General features: G+C 41.3%; 1 protein-coding gene across 3 annotated transcripts in view; it reads left to right on the forward strand.

The window, feature by feature from the left end:
- Positions 1–585: 585 nt before the first annotated feature.
- The window catches only part of glsb (glutaminase b), a 32,446-nt gene continuing 10,084 nt past the window's right edge, over positions 586–22,947 (forward strand). The window contains exons 1-14 of one of the 3 annotated variants that reach the window (XM_014973497.2): positions 586–980; positions 10,053–10,149; positions 10,229–10,350; positions 10,579–10,708; positions 11,980–12,059; positions 13,047–13,210; positions 13,945–14,003; positions 18,664–18,696; positions 18,768–18,826; positions 19,994–20,060; positions 20,917–20,967; positions 21,123–21,299; positions 21,379–21,510; positions 22,269–22,361. In XM_014973497.2, the coding sequence (XP_014828983.2) occupies positions 700–980; positions 10,053–10,149; positions 10,229–10,350; positions 10,579–10,708; positions 11,980–12,059; positions 13,047–13,210; positions 13,945–14,003; positions 18,664–18,696; positions 18,768–18,826; positions 19,994–20,060; positions 20,917–20,967; positions 21,123–21,299; positions 21,379–21,510; positions 22,269–22,361 (1,545 nt within the window). In that variant the 5' untranslated portion in view covers positions 586–699. The remainder of the gene's footprint in view (positions 981–10,052; positions 10,150–10,228; positions 10,351–10,578; positions 10,709–11,979; positions 12,060–13,046; positions 13,211–13,944; positions 14,004–18,663; positions 18,697–18,767; positions 18,827–19,993; positions 20,061–20,916; positions 20,968–21,122; positions 21,300–21,378; positions 21,511–22,268; positions 22,362–22,947) is intronic. The other 2 variants (XM_014973499.2, XM_014973498.2) reach the window with 2 other exon arrangements.

Raw genomic sequence — 22,947 nt, forward strand, 5'->3', positions numbered from 1 at the left:
GTTGGCGTGTCGGGTTTTGCAGTCTCGGGCGACTGTGTGGTCTACAAGGAGTTGGTGTTTGGCTCCTCTACTATTTATGCCGATGCCCTTCTGTGCCGTGCTCATGTATTTATCCATGTGTCCGCTTATCTTAGCCGCTATGATGCCTGACATGAGCTTCCATGTTGTAGAGAGACAGGTCATTCGGGCCACGATTCTCTCTCTCAGGTCAGTTGCTGTCTCGTTCAGCTTTGATAGTTCGTTCATTACTGGGGCTGCATACCCAGTCTCGGGGCATGTATTTTTTGTATATTATATATATATAATATACAAAAATTATTAATGTGGAATTTAATTGGTGTAAAAATCACATGCATTTATTTTATTTTCTAATTATTTTATAATCTTGTGTTGCAGCATATTGTGAATTATTTCATCTGCCATCGGAGCAGACATCCATATAACACAGGGTATGTGTTTTAATGTAGTTTTAATATCTGCCAAAAGAGGGCAGCAGTGCACCAGTCTAACACGTGTTTCATAATATGAAGCAGAATTGTTTTCACCAATCAGAGCAGGGGTGGGCGGGGCCAGACGGCGGTATTTATTTGGAGGACGGGTGACTCATCGCCGCCTAGATTCTATTCATTCCGAGAAGCAGTTCCTCCAGACCGTCTCGTTAGGACCCACGTTTCTTCCCCACAGCCGGACAGGATTGAGATGTTACATTTCAGGTTCTCCACAGTCCTGAAGGAGTGTTTTCAAGCCACCGTGAAGCGTCCCTTCCCCTGCCGCACCCAGGAGAGCTGGTACCCGGCGCCCCGGCACCGCCGCTGCCTCGGTTCTGTCCCCAGTGATGTTGCTGCCGCCGCCGCTGTTGCCACACCGCACCGCACCGCGCCCTGCTCCGCACCCCGCCGCTCATACTGCGTAAAAACAGAAGGCGCAGCTACCGTGGAGCTGGATGACCACCTGAAGAAGGATGGGGCCGAAGGAGACAAGTACGTTTGCTAGGTTTTCTCTCTCCCGGGGGGAGGGGGGTATGCTGGGGGTCACGGTGAGTCATGACGCACATGAGCGGATGCGGGGTCCTTTCACCGCCTGAATAAAAATGTCATGAATAACCCGTAAAGCTGCTTCCTCCCAGTTAGAATATGTACATATGGTGGCGTCCGACAACATGAAACCATCAGAACCAGTGTCGGCGGTGGTAACGCGGACTGGAGGCGGTGTAACGGCCTGTCCCGGATAGCACCGGCGGCGGCCACCGCACCATGTTACTGCTGTTCATTTCTGTCTGGAGTTTCATTTAAAACCGCAACACATTGAATTAACCCCATTATGGCTCCATCTGGCCAGTCATAGCGCTTATTACCCCCCAGCGTGTTCCTGCTCTGATGGCAGCACGCCGCTCTGAAGTCAGCCTGCGATTTGGAGCTTGGATAAAGGGCTATTACACAACATTTTATGAGTTTAAAATCTAAAATACATAAACGTATTGAACCTGGACTGGATTATTACACAATTATGATGGATTTTATTAAAAAAACTATTTGTTATATGTAAAGTTTGTAATAATTATTTGACGTCTAAATGCACCGATCCACTGTTTTCACTTCCAATATTGATCTGAGGTTTAGCATTAGCTGATACAGGAAAAACAGCTGAACTGACTTGAAACATTTCTTTTTGTAAACACAGACATAAAGGTGCTGAATTAAAAAATGAATTTGATAACTCCTACCAATAGCTTCACAATCTAGGTCAAACTCTTAAAACAACACAACTTTAATTATTTCAGCCAATAAGGAGGATAACAGTCGGCCTGTCATCATAACAAGCTTTACTGGACCATAAATCATTGTTATTGAGACCATTTTCAAGTAACATAATGTTAATGTCAAAATAATGCAAAACCATGTTTTCAAAATCAATCATTTTAAATTCTAATTAACATTTAACACTAGAATTTAAATATCCAAAATAAACAAAAAGAACAGAAACAATAAATACTGAATTATGAAATATCTGTAAACAAACTGAGAGCAAAGGTCCAGACAGAAAACTTTATCATCCAGTTTTTAGTAGAAAGAGAAAAACGAGTCATGCAAATGGAAATTATTCATTTTATTTCCATTTATCACAATTTAATGATTTATTGATTATTGTGACAGGTCCAGACAGCAGCCAATGGAAGATAAATAATAAAGAAACTGACAAAAACCTTTCAAATGGTTCAGAAAGTGCTTCAGATCTGGAACATTGATCTAGAAATGCTTTCAATATTGGGACCAATACAGATATTGATAATGGTATTACCTGAATTCCTAGCAATAAAAGGGAATCTTCTTAGATCAGCAGCTCCACTCAGACCAGTTAATTTAAATGTTTCCCAGCCCTGATCCTCTTCAGGTGTTTCCTGCTTCAGCTCACCTGAGTTAGACTGACGCCTGATTGGCCGACGTCTGCAGGTGTGTTAAAGCATCTGAAAAACACCTGAAACATGCAGGATTGTTTATAAGCTACAAATTAATTTTCTCTTTCTTGTAAACTATAACACAGCAGCATTTTCAAATAGGCCTGTCGAAATAATCAAATCAATCACATGATAGATTAAAACAAACTCACTTTAATTTTCTTGATTTATTGTTTTTCTCTTTCTACCAACAACTGGGTGGTAATTTTTTGTTTAGAAACTTCACAATTAATTTTATCTGTTATTTATTTTGCACGTTTAAAAGTCTAATCTGAATGTTTTAGATCTACGGTCCAGATTTTCTCTGAATCAGATGCGGACTTCACGTCTGCAACGTGGAGTAGCAGCTTAAACCAGCGTGTGTGTGTGTGTGCGTGTGTGTGTGTGTGTGAGAAAAATGAAAAGTATGTGTGTCAGTATTTATTCTGTTCCTGAGGGCGTGTCGGAGGATTTTCCTTTTATTCTGATTTTACACACTGACAAACTAAAAGGAAACTTTTAAAAAAAATCTTATTTAACTTTTTTAAGATCATTTTAATGCCTGAATAATTTGTAGCTAAATAATGAATAGTAGCTACAATAGATAAATAGATTTTATCTTTTTCAGATAAAATCTAGAAAAGGGCTTTAGAAAACAAACAAGTAGTTTTAAAAGATGGCAAGAAAATCTGTGAATATAAAGTTTTTTTTATTATTATTATTATTGCATTTTACTGTAAAATTGGATCCAAGCCTTTAATCTCTTCTAATTCCAGAATATTTAAAGAGGCAGTGTCATGTAAAATCCATTCTTTGTGTTTTAGCGTTTCATCATGTTTTCATGTTTTTCCTTAGAATTTTGTTTTGATTCTTTCATGTTGGAGAAATAGTTTAATCTCCATGGCAACCATTTAGCTGCTAAACACCTGGATGGACCTAGCCCCGCCTTCCAGGTGCAGCTCCTCCCCCTCTCTGCTCCTTCAGACTAGCCAGCAGCAATTAGCAAACAGCTGCTGAGCTCGTTATAGGAGCTGCTGCTCAGAGCAACGCTGGTAAAAACATTAAAGGGTTAATAGAGGAGCCATGTTGGATGACTTCCTGGAGGCGGAGCTTCAGGAAGAGCAGGAGTTCTCAAAGAGACAATTTTAAGGCTTTACATCAGGAAATCAAATTTCTTTAAAGTCATATTTGATATAAACAGCATTTTAATGACAAATGAAGGAAACAGTTTCTTTATTAAGCTGTAAAGTGGGGAACACATGACGCTGCCCCTTTAAGACCAAATTTCCAGCTGTTGTAGAATAATCTAGTCCAGGTTTGAAGAATCTAAATGTTTGTGTATCTGAGCTGGAGCTTCTGTTGTGTGATCCTGATGAAAACACCAAACTTCAGAAATCCCAGATTAGATTTTAAATATTCTGCCTTTAATAATAATTTGGTCCCAGAGTTTTTATCGCCGATGTCTTCATGTCCGTGGCCGGCTGCGCCTCCCCCTCCTCTGCTGGTTTCCAGGTGACCGCCGAGTTCCTGGGCTCGATCCGATCTGTTTGGACACGTTCTGGATGAGCTGGTTACCGTGGCAACGCATGGAGTGTTTACTCTGCTGGGAGTGGAGGAGCAGAGCAGCGTTGCATTCTGGGAAATGTGCAAAGCGTGGCAAACTGCTGCTGCTGCATGGTGGAAAACATGAGAGGATTCTGATAAAACAGGAAAGTTTCCTCATATCAGCTGATCAATAACAGAAACTAATAAAACCAAATCAGTAAATACACGATGGACGATTGATTACTTTACTAATCGATTATTCTAATGATTAATCGATTAATCAGATTTTTTTAAGTTGGTTATTCTGCAGATTTTTCATCTAACCATTGAAGCATTTCTTATATAATATTAAAAATGCAAACAATCTGATTCCTTTATTAAATGATAAAATCAACATTTTGTTTCTAAAAGTCAATAACAGATCAAAGGATCAATCTGCAGCTTCTGACACCAACAGGAGAAACTAAAACTGAACATCAATACAGAGATAATTGATTAACTGATTAATAACTGGACAGAAAAATGTGATTAATGGGAGATTATTTCCAGAATCTGAAAGTGACCCAGATGGATCCAGTAGAACAGGTTTTCAGACTAAAAGCTTTCTTTCATCTTAAATTTGAAATGTTTATATTTTTGTTCACTTTTGTTTAATTTCTGCTCTGAATGTTTTGTTCTTTCAGCAAATGATGTTTTACAGTTTGTGTTACTGATTAATCGATTAGTGGACTACTTGAGTAGTCGATGAATCACGATCAATCGCTGCCTGACAGCAGGTGATTGATCTGAGGTATCGGCTCTGGTTGGTGCGCTGAACCGACCAATGATCTGTAGGATAATCTGCTGATTATTTATTATTGATTTTGTAAAATTGCAGAATGTCCTGGTTTGGCAGCAGTGTGGCGATATTTCAGAGGCAGATAAAATCGGTTTCTCATGTCCATATCGGTTGATTCCTGATGTCCAATCGATTTATTGGAGTGTTCTTCTTCTTCTCTCTTTCAGTTTCAGATTTGTCATTTTCAGAGTAGAAAATGTAGTTCTAGATCCGCTCCGATGGTTTAATCCCCTATAAACAAACCGATCGGCCTTTTTGTTTTGGAAACTGCTGCCTGCATTGCTGCTCTGCCTTCCTGCTCTGACTCTTCAAAATAAGAGCACAACGCAAACAGGTTCTATCGATGAGCTCAAATTTACAAAACATTTTTATTATTATCGTTTTTAAGATCATTTGGAAGTAAAATTGGAAGTGGATGATAAATATGATTAATTACACGTCTGTAGTTTTTACTCAGGTTGGATGGAGAATATCTGAGAAAATCAGGTTTCTTTAACTAGGCCGTTTGATGCATGACTATGATCTCCTTCAGACTGTTTTATTGTGGTTTTATGCAGGACTGAAGCGATTAATCGGTTTAGTTGAAATACTAGTAAACTAATGTATAATAATAAATCTTAATTTATATAAGAAAAAAATAATAGTAAATAAAAAATGAAAGGCTATTTAGTAATCGATTAATCGTTATCTGGAGAATCAGACTCAAAAATGGCTATTTGCTGGAAAATATCTATCAAATGTTTTCATTGCATTTTGTATTTACCAAAAATCATATTAAATGTTTACCTGGCAACTTTAAATAAAACTGAGCCGTTTAAGGCAGCATGTTTCTTCTATTTAAAAATAGAATTTAATTATTTGTTTATTTGCATCTTTTAATGTATTTTTTACCTTAGAAAAGGTTAAAGAGGTTAAATGAAAAATACAATTAATCATCAGAATCACTGAGCTGTAGCTCTAGTTTTAAATTTGCTCCAAAATAAATGACTTTAGAGTATTAATGTGTGCAGATGAGAGCTGGATGAACGCATGAATGGGCCAGCAGCCATGTTGACTTTATTAATCCGCCTGCAGCAACGAGGAATCTGTGGAACGCAGAACCAAACGCTGGAGGCAGAAAGGTACCAAATACCATCTGATCGGGCTGGGAGCAACCGCGAAGGTCGATCAGGGGAACCGTCGATCAGGGGAACTGCGAAGGTCGATCAGGGGAACCGCGAAGGTCGATCAGGGGAACCGCGAAGGTCGATCAGGGGAACCGTCGATCAGGGGAACTGCGAAGGTCGATCAGGGGAACCGCGAAGGTCGATCAGGGGAACCGCGAAGGTCGATCAGGGGAACCGTCGATCAGGGGAACCGTCGATCAGGGGAACCGTCGATCAGGGGAACCGTCGATCAGGGGAACCGTGAAGGTCGATCAGGGGAGAGGTGAAGATCGTTGGTGTGTTTTCAGCCTGTGAGTCGTTTGTGATGTCATAAATGTTTCAGCATCTCTGAGCGCGCTCAGTGAGAACAGACAGGACCTCAGTGGACCGGTTCCATTTTAACCCGACCCAAACATCCTCTGACTCCTCCCACAAACCGGCGGCCGGCCAGTCAGTGGTCGGTTACTGCAGCGACGAGTCGGTCAGTCTGGAGGTCAAAAGGTCAAACCTGCTGGTTGAGTCCAGGAAACCAGGAAGGTTTGACCACAGCTGGAAGGAAGATGGAGGACGGAGCAGCAGCTCCAGCATCCATCCATCTGTTCATCCATCCATCTGTTCATCCATCCATCTGTTCATCCATCTGTTCATCCATCCATCTGTTCATCCATCTGTTCATCCATCCATCTGTTCATCCATCCATCTGTTCATCCATCCATCTGTTCATCCATCTGTTCATCCATCCATCTGTTCATCCATCCATCTGTTCATCCATCTGTTCATCCATCTGTTCATCCATCCATCTGTTCATCCATCCATCTGTTCATCCATCCATCTGTTCATCCATCTGTTCATCCATCCATCTGTTCATCCATCTGTTCATCCATCCATCTGTTCATCCATCTGTTCATCCATCCATCTGTTCATCCATCTGTTCATCCATCCATCTGTTCATCCATCTGTTCATCCATCTGTTCATCCATCCATCTGTTCATCCATCCATCTGTTCATCCATCCATCTGTTCATCCATCTGTTCATCCGTTCATCTGTTCATCCATCCATCTGTTCATCCATCCATCTGTTCATCCATCTGTTCATCCATCCATCTGTTCATCCATCTGTTCATCCATCCATCTGTTCATCCATCCATCTGTTCATCCATCCATCTGTTCATCCATCTGTTCATCCATCCATCTGTTCATCCATCTGTTCATCCATCCATCTGTTCATCCATCTGTTCATCCATCCATCTGTTCATCCGTTCATCTGTTCATCCATCTGTTCATCCGTCCATCTGTTCATCCATCTGTTCATCCATCTGTTCATCCGTCCATCTGTTCATCCATCTGTTCATCCGTTCATCTGTTCATCCATCTGTTCATCCGTTCATCTGTTCATCCATCTGTTCATCCGTTCATCTGTTCATCCATCTGTTCATCCATCTGTTCATCCATCCATCTGTTCATCCATCTGTTCATCCGTTCATCTGTTCATCCATCTGTTCATCCGTTCATCCATCCATCTGTTCATCCATCCATCTGTTCATCCATCTGTTCATCCATCCATCTGTTCATCCATCTGTTCATCCGTTCATCTGTTCATCCATCTGTTCATCCGTTCATCCATCCATCTGTTCATCCGTTCATCTGTTCATCCATCTGTTCATCCATCCATCTGTTCATCCATCCGTTCATCTGTTCATCCATCTGTTCATCCGTTCATCCATCCATCTGTTCATCCATCCGTTCATCTGTTCATCTGTTCATCCATCTGTTCATCCGTTCATCCATCCATCTGTTCATCCGTTCATCTGTTCATCCATCTGTTCATCCGTTCATCCATCCATCTGTTCATCCATCCATCTGTTCATCCGTTCATCTGTTCATCCATCTGTTCATCCGTCCATCTGTTCATCCATCTGTTCATCCGTTCATCTGTTCATCTGTTCATCCATCTGTTCATCCGTTCATCCATCCATCTGTTCATCCGTTCATCTGTTCATCCATCTGTTCATCCGTTCATCCATCCATCTGTTCATCCATCCATCTGTTCATCCGTTCATCTGTTCATCCATCTGTTCATCCATCCATCTGTTCATCCATCTGTTCATCCGTTCATCTGTTCATCCATCTGTTCATCCGTTCATCCATCCATCTGTTCATCCGTTCATCCATCCATCCATTCATCCATCCGTGTTTCCAAGACAACTAGAAGTTAACTTTAATAGAAATTATCGGTCTAATACTAAAAAGTTTATTTAATATTTACTTATTGATTAAAAGCATCAAAACTTTAAGTCTAAATAATCTTCAACCGTTAGGCGTTTCCCAATAAGCAATAATCGATGATTTATCAACAATAAAATGTGTGATTTCCTTTCTAACTATTAACTATTAGCAGTTTTCTGTGTAATAATCTGTTTTATTTATGGTTTGTGGTTTTCATTTGTTTTCTGTTTTAAATGTTTCCATTTCCAGAGTTTCACTTCATTTCTGGATCCAGTTCACAGCAGATTAAACTTTAATCCTTCAGAGGGAATTTTTTCCATCATCAGTTGAAAATGGTGTCAAAACAACAATATTATAATTTATCTCAATAAATGATGACATTTTAGTTCATCATCCAACATGTTTTAGTTCCAGTTCTACTGCTGATAATCAGAGCTGGTAGTTTGCTCTGTTTGCTGCTAAACTCTTCGCTCCGTCCCAGAAGCTGCATTCATTATTTCCTCATGTGGAAAAATCCTCGGAGAAAACTGAGTCACACAGAAGAGCGGATGGTTGCTTCTTTCATTTCATTTAAGTGTTTTAAGCTGTACTGATTCATGCCTGCATATTTTTAAAGTTGACTTTTTGACAGAGTCAAAGGAAGTTGGAAAGTTTTGAGCTGCTCATTGTTTTATTTCCTATCAGCGTTTCCTCTGTTTTGGTTTAAAACTGAATCCTTCAGGGGTTAAAAGTGACAAAGGCTCCATTTATTCCCATTTATTTTATTACGTTATGAGAAAAGTCACGGAAATGTCCAAGTTTGCAGGAACTGGGATTGTAGCACCAAGGAGATCAACTGGAAGGAAAAACAGCAGAAATAAAGAGCAGATGAAAACTTTCCTCTGAAGTTACTTCACTCCCTGCAGCATCTTTCATGGGCTCCAGTTTATAAATGTCAACACGTTTCCACGCTAAAAGCAGAACAGTTAGAAACTACACTGAACAAAAATATAAGCCCCGAGTCAAATGTCAGTTTTATGAACATTTGAGTTACGCAGTATACAGAGAAACTCAAACTATATTTTCAGTAATTACTGATCTTCGTATCGGCATTGATGACATCGTGGTTCGGCCGTTTGTAGCGGATTAACAGTCATGATCGGGGTCAGGATGAGGAGTCCGATTCTGACCCAGTTGGCGTAGCGATTACAGTCTGATGCGTCTGTTGTTCAGACCGATCAGCTGTGTCGCTGGTCTGAGCCGATCCTCCGGTGGACGAGCCGATGTGGCGATCTGGAGTCGGTCAGACGAGATGAGGAGGATCTGCAGTCTGTTGGAAACCAGCTCCGAAACGGCCGGCGGTCCGATACCGGAGCTGCTGCTCTGCTGGACGTCCTGCATCCAACACGCCAACGGCTCCACAGAACATCTGAGGCTTTATGACTGGAGACATCATGTGACGTGTTGGGGCCTTTTATTGTCCAGTCGTTTTCATCTTGTCTGGTCACCCAGTGGACATGTCCCACAATGCACTGAGTAAATGACTCACTGACAGCAGCTTGGATTAAAAAGCATACACAGATCAAGAGAAATATTACTTTGCTACAATAAAATGACAGCAAATGCTGATTTACAGTTGCTTGCTCCATATAGCAACAATATCTGACATGTTTATATTTTTGTTCAGTGTAGTTTGTGATTTTTTAAACCTCTAATATGGATTTTCATTTTCTCTGGGGGGGGAATAAAAACTACGAGTATCAAGTGACCAGCCTATCCAAAGCTAATGTTAGCAAGTACTCTCCCTGTCCTTAGCCTGTGGTGTTGCTCAGTTAGCGGTGCTAGCCAGTCATTAAGCGGATGAGTTTTTCTCTGTTGCCGTCAGGAGGAGGAATCCAGGAATCCTGCCCAGTTTGGAGGATCTGCTCTTCTACACGGTCGCTGAAGGTCAAGAGAAGATTCCAGCTCACAAGTTCCTCACAGTGAGTTCCTCAATCAGAACTTCTTTCCTGTAGTTCCTGTTGCAGAGCTTTGTAACCGACCTTTGACCCTGGGAGCCAGGCGCTGAAGGCCACCGGGCTTCGGACCGGAGACCCCCGCCTGAAGGAGTGCATGGAGACGCTGAAGCAGACGCTGAAGAAGACTCCGGACGGCGTGACGCTGGACCGCCACCTGTTCAAGAAGTAAGGTCCGCCGGACTCACCGGAACCGCAGGTTGTTCCACTCAGACCCGGTTCCCGTGGAAACAGCAGAAATGAGGACTTTCTGGCTGTGCCTCTCCACTCTGCATCAGTTTTTACTCTCATCCAGTTTGTCAGACTTCAGAGTGGCTGAGCTGGTCGGCAAACTGCAGCTGCATGGTGCCGCCGCCGCCGCGCTGTCTCAGCATGCTGTCTGGTTCTGTTCATCAGGTGTGTCCAGAGCAACATTGTCCTGCTCACTCAGGCCTTCCGCAAGAAGTTCGTCATCCCCGACTTCCAGTCCTTCACCTCCCATATTGACCAGCTTTATGAGAAAGCCAAAAACCTCTCTGGAGGGCAGGTGTGTCCCTACGGCCGTCAGGTTTTGGGGTGTTTTTGCTTTTTCATGTTTATCATTTATTTCTGCATTCGGATTCATAATCGTCGGCCTGGTGTGGGTTTGCTGCTCTCTGCTGGGATTGAAAGGGGAGAAATTTGCCCTTCAGACGTGTCAGAAGTATCAGAGAGCTGCTACTTTCACACAGCGCTGCAGGATGTTCTGCTGCTGCAGCCTGAGACTAAAACCTGCTGACAAAAACATGGAAAATTCACACCTTGCATTCAGACGGAGCCAAAATGGCCCGAGGAAAAACTAAGTACACCCCTGATGCTGCCACAAGACATCAGCAGAGAGTTCACACCTCCATCAGCAGGTCCCTCCGACCCTCGAGGAGGAGCTGGGGAAGGGGTCAAAGGTCATCGCAAGACCATCTGAACTCCCCAGAGAGGAAGATAATTCCCAAGATAAAAATAAATGATTTAAAAAAAATTAATTCAAAAATAAAAATAAATTTAGAAAGTTAAAAATATAATAGTTAAATTTTTTTTAAATAAAAGTAAAATGTTAAAAATTGGTGAAAAAAAATGATAAATACACTTAAAAATAATGCAAGAAAATAAAATATCAAAAATAATACAAGTAAAACAAATAAAATGAAAAAATAAAACCAGTGAAAAAATTACAACAAAATTAAAGTTTTGTTTTTTTTGTGTGTTTTTTTTAAGTCAAAAATAATCTGCTTCCTTAAATAATGACCTGTCTTTTTTTAAGACAAAGAAGAAAACTTTTGGCAAAAAATGACAGGCTTTTATTTTATGAAGGTGGTAAAAATTAAAGAATCTAAATTAAGTAAATGATAAAATATAAAAAAATAAAATTAAAACAAGAACTAGAACAGCTGCACTGGATGAAAGACGTCTGGGACGATGTCCTCTGGACAGAGGAGACCAGAGACGTTGACCAAGATGAAGGAAACCAGACACAGCACATCAGCACTGTGGTGGAGGAATGACGGCCTAGTCAAAGTCCAGACTCCTCCTGATTGAAAAGCTGTGGTGGAACCTTCAGGAAACGTTGGAAACAGGACATTCCTGCTGAACAGGCTCATGGGGTGTACTTAGTTTTCAGGTCAGCAGCTGGTTTTGGTCGTCTCTGGGCGGATTTGTCCGTTTCTCCTCCGCAGAAGCAGATTGGACGGGTTGTTGTTGTCGGAGGCGCTCCACTGAACCCTGAACCTGAGCGCTGAAAGGCGATGCCTTTCTTTCTCACTCCGGCCTCGCCTCTTTTTCCAGGTAGCAGATTACATTCCTCAGCTCGCCAAGTTCAGCCCGGACCTGTGGGCCGTCTCGCTCTGCACTGTCGATGGACAGAGGTGAGACTTCCAGCACCAACTCAATGTTTTCCACTGAAATGACACATTTTACCTGACAGCAAGGATCAACAGGAGTTTATGTCTTTAGATGCACATTAGCATGAAACCAGCAACAACAAAATCCTCAACAAAAGGGGCACCACATTGTTTTTCTTAATTGATAACGTCAAGTATTTAATGAGGTAGCGGTGCTACATCTTGCTCTGCTTTTAAAGAGTTTCCGTCTTAGTTTTAGGTTAATTACAGGTTGATGACGATCACTAACCTCATGGATATGATTTCCATCAAGTGGTTATCTCATATTTTTTGCTATTGTACTAACTAGTCTAATGTAGACTGCGTTTTCCGAGTGAAATAACAGTTCCTAGTTTGTTAGCATTTTGCCGCTAGCATGCTAGTTGCCGCGCTAGATTAGCAGCTAGCTTAGCAGCGGTTGGAACAATACTTGGTATAGAAGCACAAAATAAAGTATTTCAGTCAGAAATGAACACAGTACGTGAGCAAAATATATTAATTGTTAAAAATTAAGTATTTTATGCAAAATAGCACTTAAGTAGCCTTCGTAGGACTTTGTAAAACATGTTTTATGTTTTACTTACTTTAAGAACAAATGTTTGTATGTTAGTTGTTTCTGGTCTAGTTCTCCCATTTGCAGAGTCTGCTGTCCTCAGTACATCATGTCCTCAGTACATCATGTCCTCACGTGGAGTCATTAGACTTCATGTCTAAAGGCGTTTATTTCTCTGAAATTGGGAAACTTGTACAGAAGATAATTGGCAGCAGTACTGATCAATGATTAATGGAGGTGTGTACCTGACGCTGCTTTCTGCTTGGCTCAGCGCGTGTCTGTGGAAAAACGACTCCATAAAGATAAAACTGTTTTGTTATGAAGTTGTGACCTGTTTTATTGGTCTATTTGAAGGATCCTGATTATTTAACCTACTGCTGCATGTTGACCTTTAATGAGTGGTTTTGTTTTTTGCACAGGCACACGGTGGGCGACACCAAGGTCCCTTTCTGCCTGCAGTCCTGTGTGAAGCCTCTGAAGTACGCCGTGGCGGTTCATGACCACGGCACCGAGTACGTTCACAGCTTCATCGGGAAGGAGCCCAGCGGCCTGCGCTTCAACAAACTCTTCCTGAACGAAGACGGTGAGACTTCACCGGGTCAGAACCGGATCTGCTTCTTGCTGCTGCGTAAAGACAGGAATGTCGCTGTTTTCTCCCCTGACGTGGTTTAACTCCGCAGTAAACACTTCCTGTGTTGATTGGATGTCAGAAGCAGAGAGCTGCATCTAGAATCAGTTTGACAGAAAGTAGAGCTTGGATTTCCAGATCCTGCAGCTCTGCTTGGTTTTCCAGGTGTTTTAACGTCTGGTTAAGAGTAAAAATAATAATAAAAATATAAGAATGATACAAAAATATAAAACTAAATTGACAATACAAATTACAAAATAGCATTGCAAATAAAATATAATGGAAAAAAATGAACATATGTAGTACTATATATAAGAATGAGAATAATTGTAAAAATTAAAACTATAGTATATCTAAGAAAAATATTAGTGATACAAATCAAAATAATAAAATGATGATGCAAATAAAAATACAACACAAATAAAATATGTAATGCGAATAATGATGATGAAAATTTAAAATAATTTAGGACATAATTAAAAATAAATACATAATAAAGTGTATTAAATTAACCTGGCTCGTTTTGACTTTAAAACCTGTAGAGACTTTTTGCTTTTCGAGTTTCTGTTTTAAATGAATCCTTTACTTTATTTGTGCCACGTTGGGTCTGTTTGTTCTGCGCTTGTTGCTGATTTTCCTGTGAGCTCCTGTTGCGACAGCGGCTAACTGAGCTCCTGTTGTTTTGGCAGATAAGCCCCACAACCCCATGGTGAACGCCGGAGCCATTGTTTGCACGTCGCTCATTCAGGTAAAAGCAGAATCGATCTGTGAAGGGGGGGATCTCTGAGCTGCTACTCCAGATTAAAAATGATGATAAATAGCAGAAATGTTTGTTGCTGACTGGTCAGGTTTAAAACAACCCTGAGAAAATCTCCTGATTTAACTTCTTTAGATAGTTTGGATATTTCTGACTCTCAGCGTTTCTCAGCCTTCCTGGTTATAAATAAAACCAACGACACTCAGATGATCCTCTGGGCTTCTAGAGGCCTCAGCCACTGTTGGCATCTGAAAATAACCAAAGTCTCTGCAGCAGACTGTTGGTGTCGCTGAAGGAGACTCTAACCTGGAACAAACATGGAGCTGCTAAATGCAACCAAACGGGTCTTTAAATTCCTGAAATAATCTTGAGGTGAAGCAGGAGGCGTTTAAGCAGCTCCTCTTGTGCTTTTCCAGTTGGACAGGTTCCAGTGATTTATGAGGCGCCAGGTTTTCCTGCTGCACTCCACACCTGGCTGCTGGAAATGGTGACCTGGTTTCACTGAGGAGATCAAATCCCGACTCAGAGGCTGCATCTCAGAACCAACTAATCAAACACAAATAGATTCTTCTGGGCATCTAGATGGTTCTTAGGTCAAACTCACTGCAACACCAACGATTGAATCGTGAAAACAAAATGAGCCCAGTCCTCTTATTAACATGATAATGCTAATAGCAGCATTGCTGTAAAGCAGCAGACTGCAGGCTAGCTAACCAGACTCTTTGTATTGAATTTTGCACAGGAATTCCTGTAATAATAATATAATAATAATAATATAATAATAATATACATTCATTAATCAATAGTTCAGTTTATTTAAGCAGCAGATGGACTGACTGTTTCTCTTCTGTTTTAAATCAAATAAATTAGATCATGTCTTACAGCTTAATGCTGCTGTGTTTGGTGTTTAGGCTTCTGAACAGTGGTGGGCACCACTAACTAAGAAGCTAGCTGCGCTAACCTTAAAGAGCTAGTCATAAAAATGAGTTCCACTAATGCTACCCCAACAGAGTATTTAGTCAAAGCTAATGCTAAAGCTACCCCAACACAGTATTTAGTCAAAACTAATGCTAAAGCTACCCCAACACAGTATTTAGTTAAAGCTAATGCTAAAGCTACCCCAACACAGTATTTAGTCAAAACTAATGCTAAAGCTACCCCAACACAGTATTTAGTTAAAGCTAATGCTAAAGCTACACCAACACAGTATTTAGTCAAAGCTAATGCTAAAGCTACACCAACACAGTATTTAGTCAAAGCTAATGCTAAAGCTACCCCAACACAGTATTTAGTCAAAACTAATGCTAAAGCTACCCCAACACAGTATTTAGTTAAAGCTAATGCTAAAGCTACACCAACACAGTATTTAGTCTAAGCTAATGCTAAAGCTACACCAACACAGTATTTAGTCAAAGCTAATGCTAAAGCTATCCCAACACAGTATTTAGTTAAAGCTAATGCTAAAGCTACACCAACACAGTATTTAGTCAAAGCTAATGCTAAAGCTACACCAACACAGTATTTAGTTAAAGCTAATGCTAACGCTACCCCAACACAGTATTTAGTTAAAGCTAATGCTAAAGCTACACCAACACAGTATTTAGTCTAAGCTAATGCTAAAGCTACACCAACACAGTATTTAGTCTAAGCTAATGCTAAAGCTACACCAACACAGTATTTAGTCAAAGCTAATGCTAAAGCTATCCCAACACAGTATTTAGTTAAAGCTAATGCTAAAGCTACACCAACACAGTATTTAGTCAAAGCTAATGCTAAAGCTACACCAACACAGTATTTAGTCAAAGCTAATGCTAAAGCTACCCCAACACAGTATTTAGTCAAAACTAATGCTAAAGCTACCCCAACACAGTATTTAGTTAAAGCTAATGCTAAAGCTACACCAACACAGTATTTAGTCTAAGCTAATGCTAAAGCTACACCAACACAGTATTTAGTCAAAGCTAATGCTAAAGCTATCCCAACACAGTATTTAGTTAAAGCTAATGCTAAAGCTACACCAACACAGTATTTAGTCAAAGCTAATGCTAAAGCTACACCAACACAGTATTTAGTTAAAGCTAATGCTAACGCTACACCAACACAGTATTTAGTCAAAGCTAATGCTAAAGCTATCCCAACACAGTATTTAGTCAAAGCTATTGCTAAAGCTACCCCAACACAGTATTTAGTCAAAGCTAATGCTAAAGCTATCCCAACACAGTATTTAGCAAGAGCTAATGGTAAAGCATTATAACACAACATAGCAAAAGCTAATGCTAAGGCGCTAACTTCTACAACCCTGAGCACCAATTTAATTTGACATTATAACTATAATGGCCTTAAATATTGTATTTTCTGTATTTTATTTTTTTTCTTGCTTTAACTAAAATTATTAGTGAATAAAAACAGGAGACGAAACTGCACCGCAAATGATCTTCATCCTCTTCAAAATAAGAGCATGATTAATGGTTGGATAACCTAAACTTAAACCTGATTCAACTAGATGTTTATAAAACAGCCAAGTAAATTTATTTGGAAAAATTAATGTAGGGGAAGCTAGGTGTGCTAAAATGCTAAAGCGCTAAGCTAAACATTAGTTCTACCATTAGCATGTTAGCAGATGGGTGCCCAGCACTGCTTCTGAAGCATAAGCACTACAGCTGAATTGACCCTTGAACTTGTGCAGTCTCTGAACCGGCCCCTCCCCCACCTGTTTCTAAAAGTATTTCTGAATCTGCGGCAAAATAAAACCAGCCAGTAATGTTTGATTAAAATGTTTGTTTGCTTTTGTTTCTAAGTTTTGAAGTGAAGCTGATGTTTAGCGTGTAGCTGGTTGGATTTGCGCCGGTGGGTGACGGCGGGCCGCCGGCGCCCGCCCGCCTCGGCCCTCACTGTTACTGCTTCAAGGCTACATGTTGTTGTTGTTTGTGTGTATGTTGCATATTTTCCAGACGTAGGAACTGTGGGAAATAATGACTGCTGCTGCAGGTCAAATGACGTTGGTAATTTTTTCTTCCTTTTCCATATCTATCCTCTGACCCCCCCACTCTCCCTCCTTTCTCTCTGTCCTCTCCTCCAATCAGCCGTTAGAGCCATGTAGTGACTGTTAACACCTCCATCTGTGACAGCGTGCAGACAGCCGATCAGACTCTGATCAGATCAGTTCACTGAGTGCAGCTCGCTCAGTTTTAACTCTTCACATGTGCATGTGTGCAGATTGTTGTTGCTGTGTTTTCCTGAGGCAGTGAGGGCCATTCCTCCCTCTTTCCATCTCCTCCCCATCTGTTTGGGCTGATAACCTCTTCAGCGCATCCACACCTGCATTATCGTAACAAATAATGCAGAAACCCAGCTGTCACCTACACACACACACACCTACACACACACACACCTACACACACACACACCTACACACACACACACCTACACACACCTACACACACACACCTACACACACACACCTACACACCTACACACCTACACACACACCTACACACCTACACACACACCTACACACACACCTACACACACACCTACACACCTACACACACACCTACACACCTACACACACACCTACACACCTACACACACACCTACACACACACCTACACACACCTACACACCATGCACACACACACTGCGCACACACTACACACCTACACACCTACACACACACACACACACCTACACACCTACACACACACACACCTACACACACCTACAGACCTACACACACACTACACACCTACACACACACACACCTACACACACACACACCTACACACACACAGACCTACACACACACCTACACACACACTACACACACACAGACCTACACACACACTACACACACACACACCTACACACCTACACACACACACACACCTACACACACACAGACCTACACACACACTACACACACACACACCTACACACACACAGACCTACACACACACACCTACACACCTACACACACACACACCTACACACACACAGACCTACACACACACACACCTACACACCTACACACACACACACCTACACACACACAGACCTACACACACACCTACACACACACTACACACACACAGACCTACACACACACTACACACACACACACACACACACCTACACACACACTACACACACACACACCTACACACACACAGACCTACACACACACTACACAATCCTACACACACACAGACCTACACACACACTACACAATCCTACACACACACACAGACCTACACACACACTACACAATCCTACACACACACAGACCTACACACACACTACACAATCCTACACACACACAGACCTACACACACACTACACAATCCTACACACACACACAGACCTACACACACACTACACAATCCTACACACACACACACTGCCAATCTGGTTGTTCTAGATTAGCTAATCTACTAAAATCTCCTCCAGCTGCAGGCAGATTTTTCTCTCCTTAAATTGAGAAACCAATCATAATAATAACGTCACTTTATAGAGGCAAAGCTGCAGCGTTTAGGTTTTTATTTGTGATAAAATAATTTCTAATTCTGTAGCTTTAACCTGTCAGCAGTTAGCGTCCTCTGCTGCCCCCTGCTGGAGGACCTCCTCTCACTGTCTTCTTCTGTTCTCTCTGCAGCAAACTGCCAGCAATGCAGAGAAATTTGACTATGTGAGTAATCTGATCCTAAATGTTCCCCGCATCCGGTCAGCAGCCGATCAGCAGCTCTGTTTCTCCTCCAGGTCATGACCTTTCTGAAGAAGATGGCAGGAAACGAGTATGTCGGGTTCAGCAACGCCACGTGAGTCTCTGCATTTAATCAACACACAATAATATTTACCATCAGCAGGGATGAAATGTCTGAACTATTGAAAATTATAAGATTGCTAATCCCAGATTATCTGAGTGAAAGTCCTGGATGGTTTTCTAAAATATCTCTGCAGAGGCAGAAATCACACATCAGAGTTCAACATTTCATTTACAGGAATAAATTTGTCCTTTTTGTCAAATTTACAGCAACATTTACAGCCGTGTTTCTGAAAATTCAACGCAGCGACACACGAGTCTCAGAATGGAAATAAAATCGTTTTTTACCATCGGCTCGGCTTCACTTATCAGACCGATGTTGATGAAAATCATGGTTTATTTTTTTTACCCAGCTGAGAAACTCAGCTTTGATTCCAACTAACGAAGATTTTAGTCATCAATTATTCTGATTAATTGGATAAAATAAATTGGCACATTAAGCTATATGTTTTCCTTTTTTAGCAAATTGTCTATTTTTGAGTCTAAATACCAAGACTAATCAATTACTAAATTAGTTAATGATTATTGTGAACTGATTGATCTGATTAATTGTTTTGGCAGCACTGATCTTTCGTTCATGTTCAGTCCAGAACCAGAATAATTCTAGGTTTAATGAATTTATGTCAATTTGAACTTTGACCTGTGAATCACTGAGGTGTGAAAATACAAACGGTGTCGTTCCTGAAATGTATTTCATGTAGTGGAGGATGAAGCATCGTCAGGATTCAGACACTTTTCAGTTGTTTAATAATATAATATTTTCTTTTGACTTTAAAACGACTTGATTTCTTTTCTGTTTTTCATTTTACCTTTTAATGTTATATTCCTCTTTTTAGTTTCAAATGATGCATTTCTGAGGAAAGAAAACCTGCACTTTTACTTGCAGTTGTTTTTTATTTTTAGTTTTTTACAAGAATTTCTGCTCATTTAATTCTGTTTTTGACATTTTTTATGTTTAATTTTTTATCATCTTCCTGGTTCTGTCCTGTGATTGAACTGGTCTATGTAAAGATGGCGGCTGCCTGCATGCTTTCTGCTGCATGCTGGGAGTGTTTTCTGGCAAACATCATCATCATGTGATGATGATGATGATGGCGGCAGCGCTAACAGACGCTAACAGACGCCTCCATGCTTCCTGTAACGCGGCTCTCTGCTCTGACAGATTCCAGTCGGAGCGCGAGTCTGGAGACAGAAACTTCGCCATCGGATATTACCTGAAGGAGAAGAAGGTCGGAAATTTCATTAAACTGTGGAAACACTGAAAAACTGCACAATATGTTACAATGTATCCTTGTGGCGACGTAGCAGTTCTAATCTACGCTTGGTAATGGATCGTCTGAACGGCATAGAGGAACGTTTTACTTCTCAAAAGTAATTAGTTTAAATCAAACTGGTAGCTGGATACTTCCTGATTTAAAAACAATGTATCAGACAAAAATTTTCCAAATTATTTTATCTTAGAGATTAAAATTAAGAAATAAATTTAATATTCACAAAATAACAAATTCAACACCTTTCTAAATAAAATATTTGTAAAATAATGCTTACATTAAGAAACTAAAACAAAAAAATGGAATAAAGCTGGTTTATAAACAGGAGGTCTCACTTTGACAAAAACAAGTTTGTTCTTCATTTATCAAAGTTTCTCACTGCGAGTCGAGGATCCAGAGTTTAGACTCAGGATTAGCAGTACTTCATAACACGCAGTAAAGTTACTCCTGGAAGGTTTTTTTTTCATTGTCATTCAAGTAAATGGACAGTAAATTTTTACACCAACATTTTGTAACAGATTTCGCATCTGATGTCAACATCAGAACATCTGCTAATGTCTAAAATATCTAAAAGATTCAGATCTGTCGTCTTCCTGTTTCCAAATGAACATCACAAAGTTTCATGAAGAGGTTTAGAAGCTGTGTCCAGTTTAGGAACCTAATATTTTACTGGATCGTCTTTTTTTTTTGTTAAATAAAAGCTGAACCAAACATCAGCGGAAGGTTTTTTTATGAAGCTGTTTATGTTGAATATTTGATCCATTTATTAATTATTAGTTTCTCTGGTGGTAAACTGTCTAATATTTGTCTGCAGTGTTTCCCTGAAGGAACCGACATGACGTCTGTGCTGGACCTTTACTTCCAGGTGAGTGTTTTCATTTAAAAGTTTAAAATATGAATGGCTGAATATTACCTTCTGTTATTTCTCTCCTCCCTGAAGGTCAGACCAGTTTCTTCAGCTCATGTTTGCACCGTTTGTCCTCCATTTTGTTTGCTGACGGTTCCTCTCTGCGCCTCCAGCTGTGCGCCATCGAGGTGACCTGTGAGAGCGCCAGCGTCATGGCCGCCACGCTGGCCAACGGCGGCATTTGTCCCATCACGGGCGAGCGCGTGCTGAGCCCGGAGGCGGTGAGGAACACCTTGAGCCTGATGCACTCCTGCGGGATGTACGACTTCTCGGGACAGTTCGCTTTCCATGTGAGGCCCGGCCCGGTCCGACCCGATCCGCTCCAGGTGGTTTCGCTCCTCTAACCGCTCTGCTGCCCCCCCGCCGCAGGTCGGACTGCCGTCCAAGTCCGGGGTGGCCGGAGGAATCCTGCTGGTTGTTCCCAACGTGATGGGAATCATGTGCTGGTCGCCTCCACTGGACAAACTGGGAAACTCGGTCCGAGGAATTCAGTTCTGCACGGTACGGACAGAACCGGCCTGCCGGTCCTTTTAATGCAGGACGTTTACTCTGATCAGGTTAGAGCATCTGAACCTGATGAGAAAGCCTAGCCCCGACAACGTCTGAAACGTTCCACCAAAAGTGGGCGGAGCCAAGAGAGCGGAGGGGCGTGGCCAAGCCTCGGGCGGAGCAGAGGGGGTGTGGTCAGGACAACAGAACCACTGATGCTAACTTATACACGCTACTGCTACATTTAGCAACTTTTCAGACCTTAATGGCAACTTTTTTCAGAAATATCAACAAATGTAGCATCTTTTATTTCTCAGTGCAAAAAATCAAACATTTTGTTTAACGACATATTTAGATGCTTTTTTTCAAGAAAGCAACTAGCGATAAGTTTGGTAACATTTCCAAAAAGGAAACGTATCTAGCAACATTGTTTTCATGTTGATGGCCCAGTCTGGACCAAACTTCAGCTTCTAGACTCGCATCAGTCTCTAGAATACTCTGGTCTGCAGGGGAAGTTGATGATATTAAATGCTTCTGCTTCTGTATTTTGCTTTAGTTTAACCAGGCCCGATTTCCTACATTAGACAAATGATTTGGATTGAAAGTCTGAAGAATCTTTTATTTTTCAACCGCAAACCCTTAAAAATCCTGCGTATTGAATGGAAACTTTCCAGATGTCGATGGACTGCTACTGTTTAATCAGTGATGGAGTCCCGGCTAACGGTTAGCATCCCGCTGGAGGCTAAGCTAACGACTTCCTGTTGTTTCAGGATCTGGTCGAACTTTTCAACTTCCACAACTACGACAACCTGAGGCACTTCGCCAAGAAGCACGACCCGCGCAGAGAGGGAGGCGACCAGAGGGTAAGGACGCCACGCGGTACCGCCGCGTCGGCCGTCAGCTAGCGGTCGTCACGGCAACCTTCAGTGTCTGTTTCTGCAGTCCATCCCAAAACATACAAGCCACTCTGGTGTGAAGTTTCCATATATTCATCAAGAAAGGATCAGCAAAGGGTCACAACTATACATACAGGTTCAAATATATTCATACACCTTCTGTTGCCGGGTCAGATTTACTGGGCGGCGTTCCCTCTAACCCAGAGGAACGGCTTCACCTTTACAAGGAGCCGAAGATGAGGAAACAGGATTTAACGTCAGGTTATTGTCAGAAGTCACATCCAGGTTCTTCATAAAGGATTTAAATAAACCTTTAAAGGTCAGAGGTCACAGAGAGTCAGGACTAGAAAACAGGGACCTCATGAAGTGGCTTCACATCCTGCATTTATTCCGGTAAGACCGTCAGATAGATCTGTTGGTCGTCTCCATAGCGATGGATGCCATGTTTTTTAAAAAGCATGTACCGTATTTTCCGGACTATAAGCCGCTACTTTTTTTCTAAGCTTTGAACCATGCAGCTTATATGTGGATTTTTCTTCAACCACCAGGGGGC

The sequence above is a fragment of the Poecilia mexicana genome, unplaced genomic scaffold (assembly GCF_051168715.1).
Source record: "Poecilia mexicana isolate PSO_F unplaced genomic scaffold, ASM5116871v1 scaffold_2, whole genome shotgun sequence".
Classification (NCBI taxonomy): domain Eukaryota; kingdom Metazoa; phylum Chordata; class Actinopteri; order Cyprinodontiformes; family Poeciliidae; genus Poecilia; species Poecilia mexicana.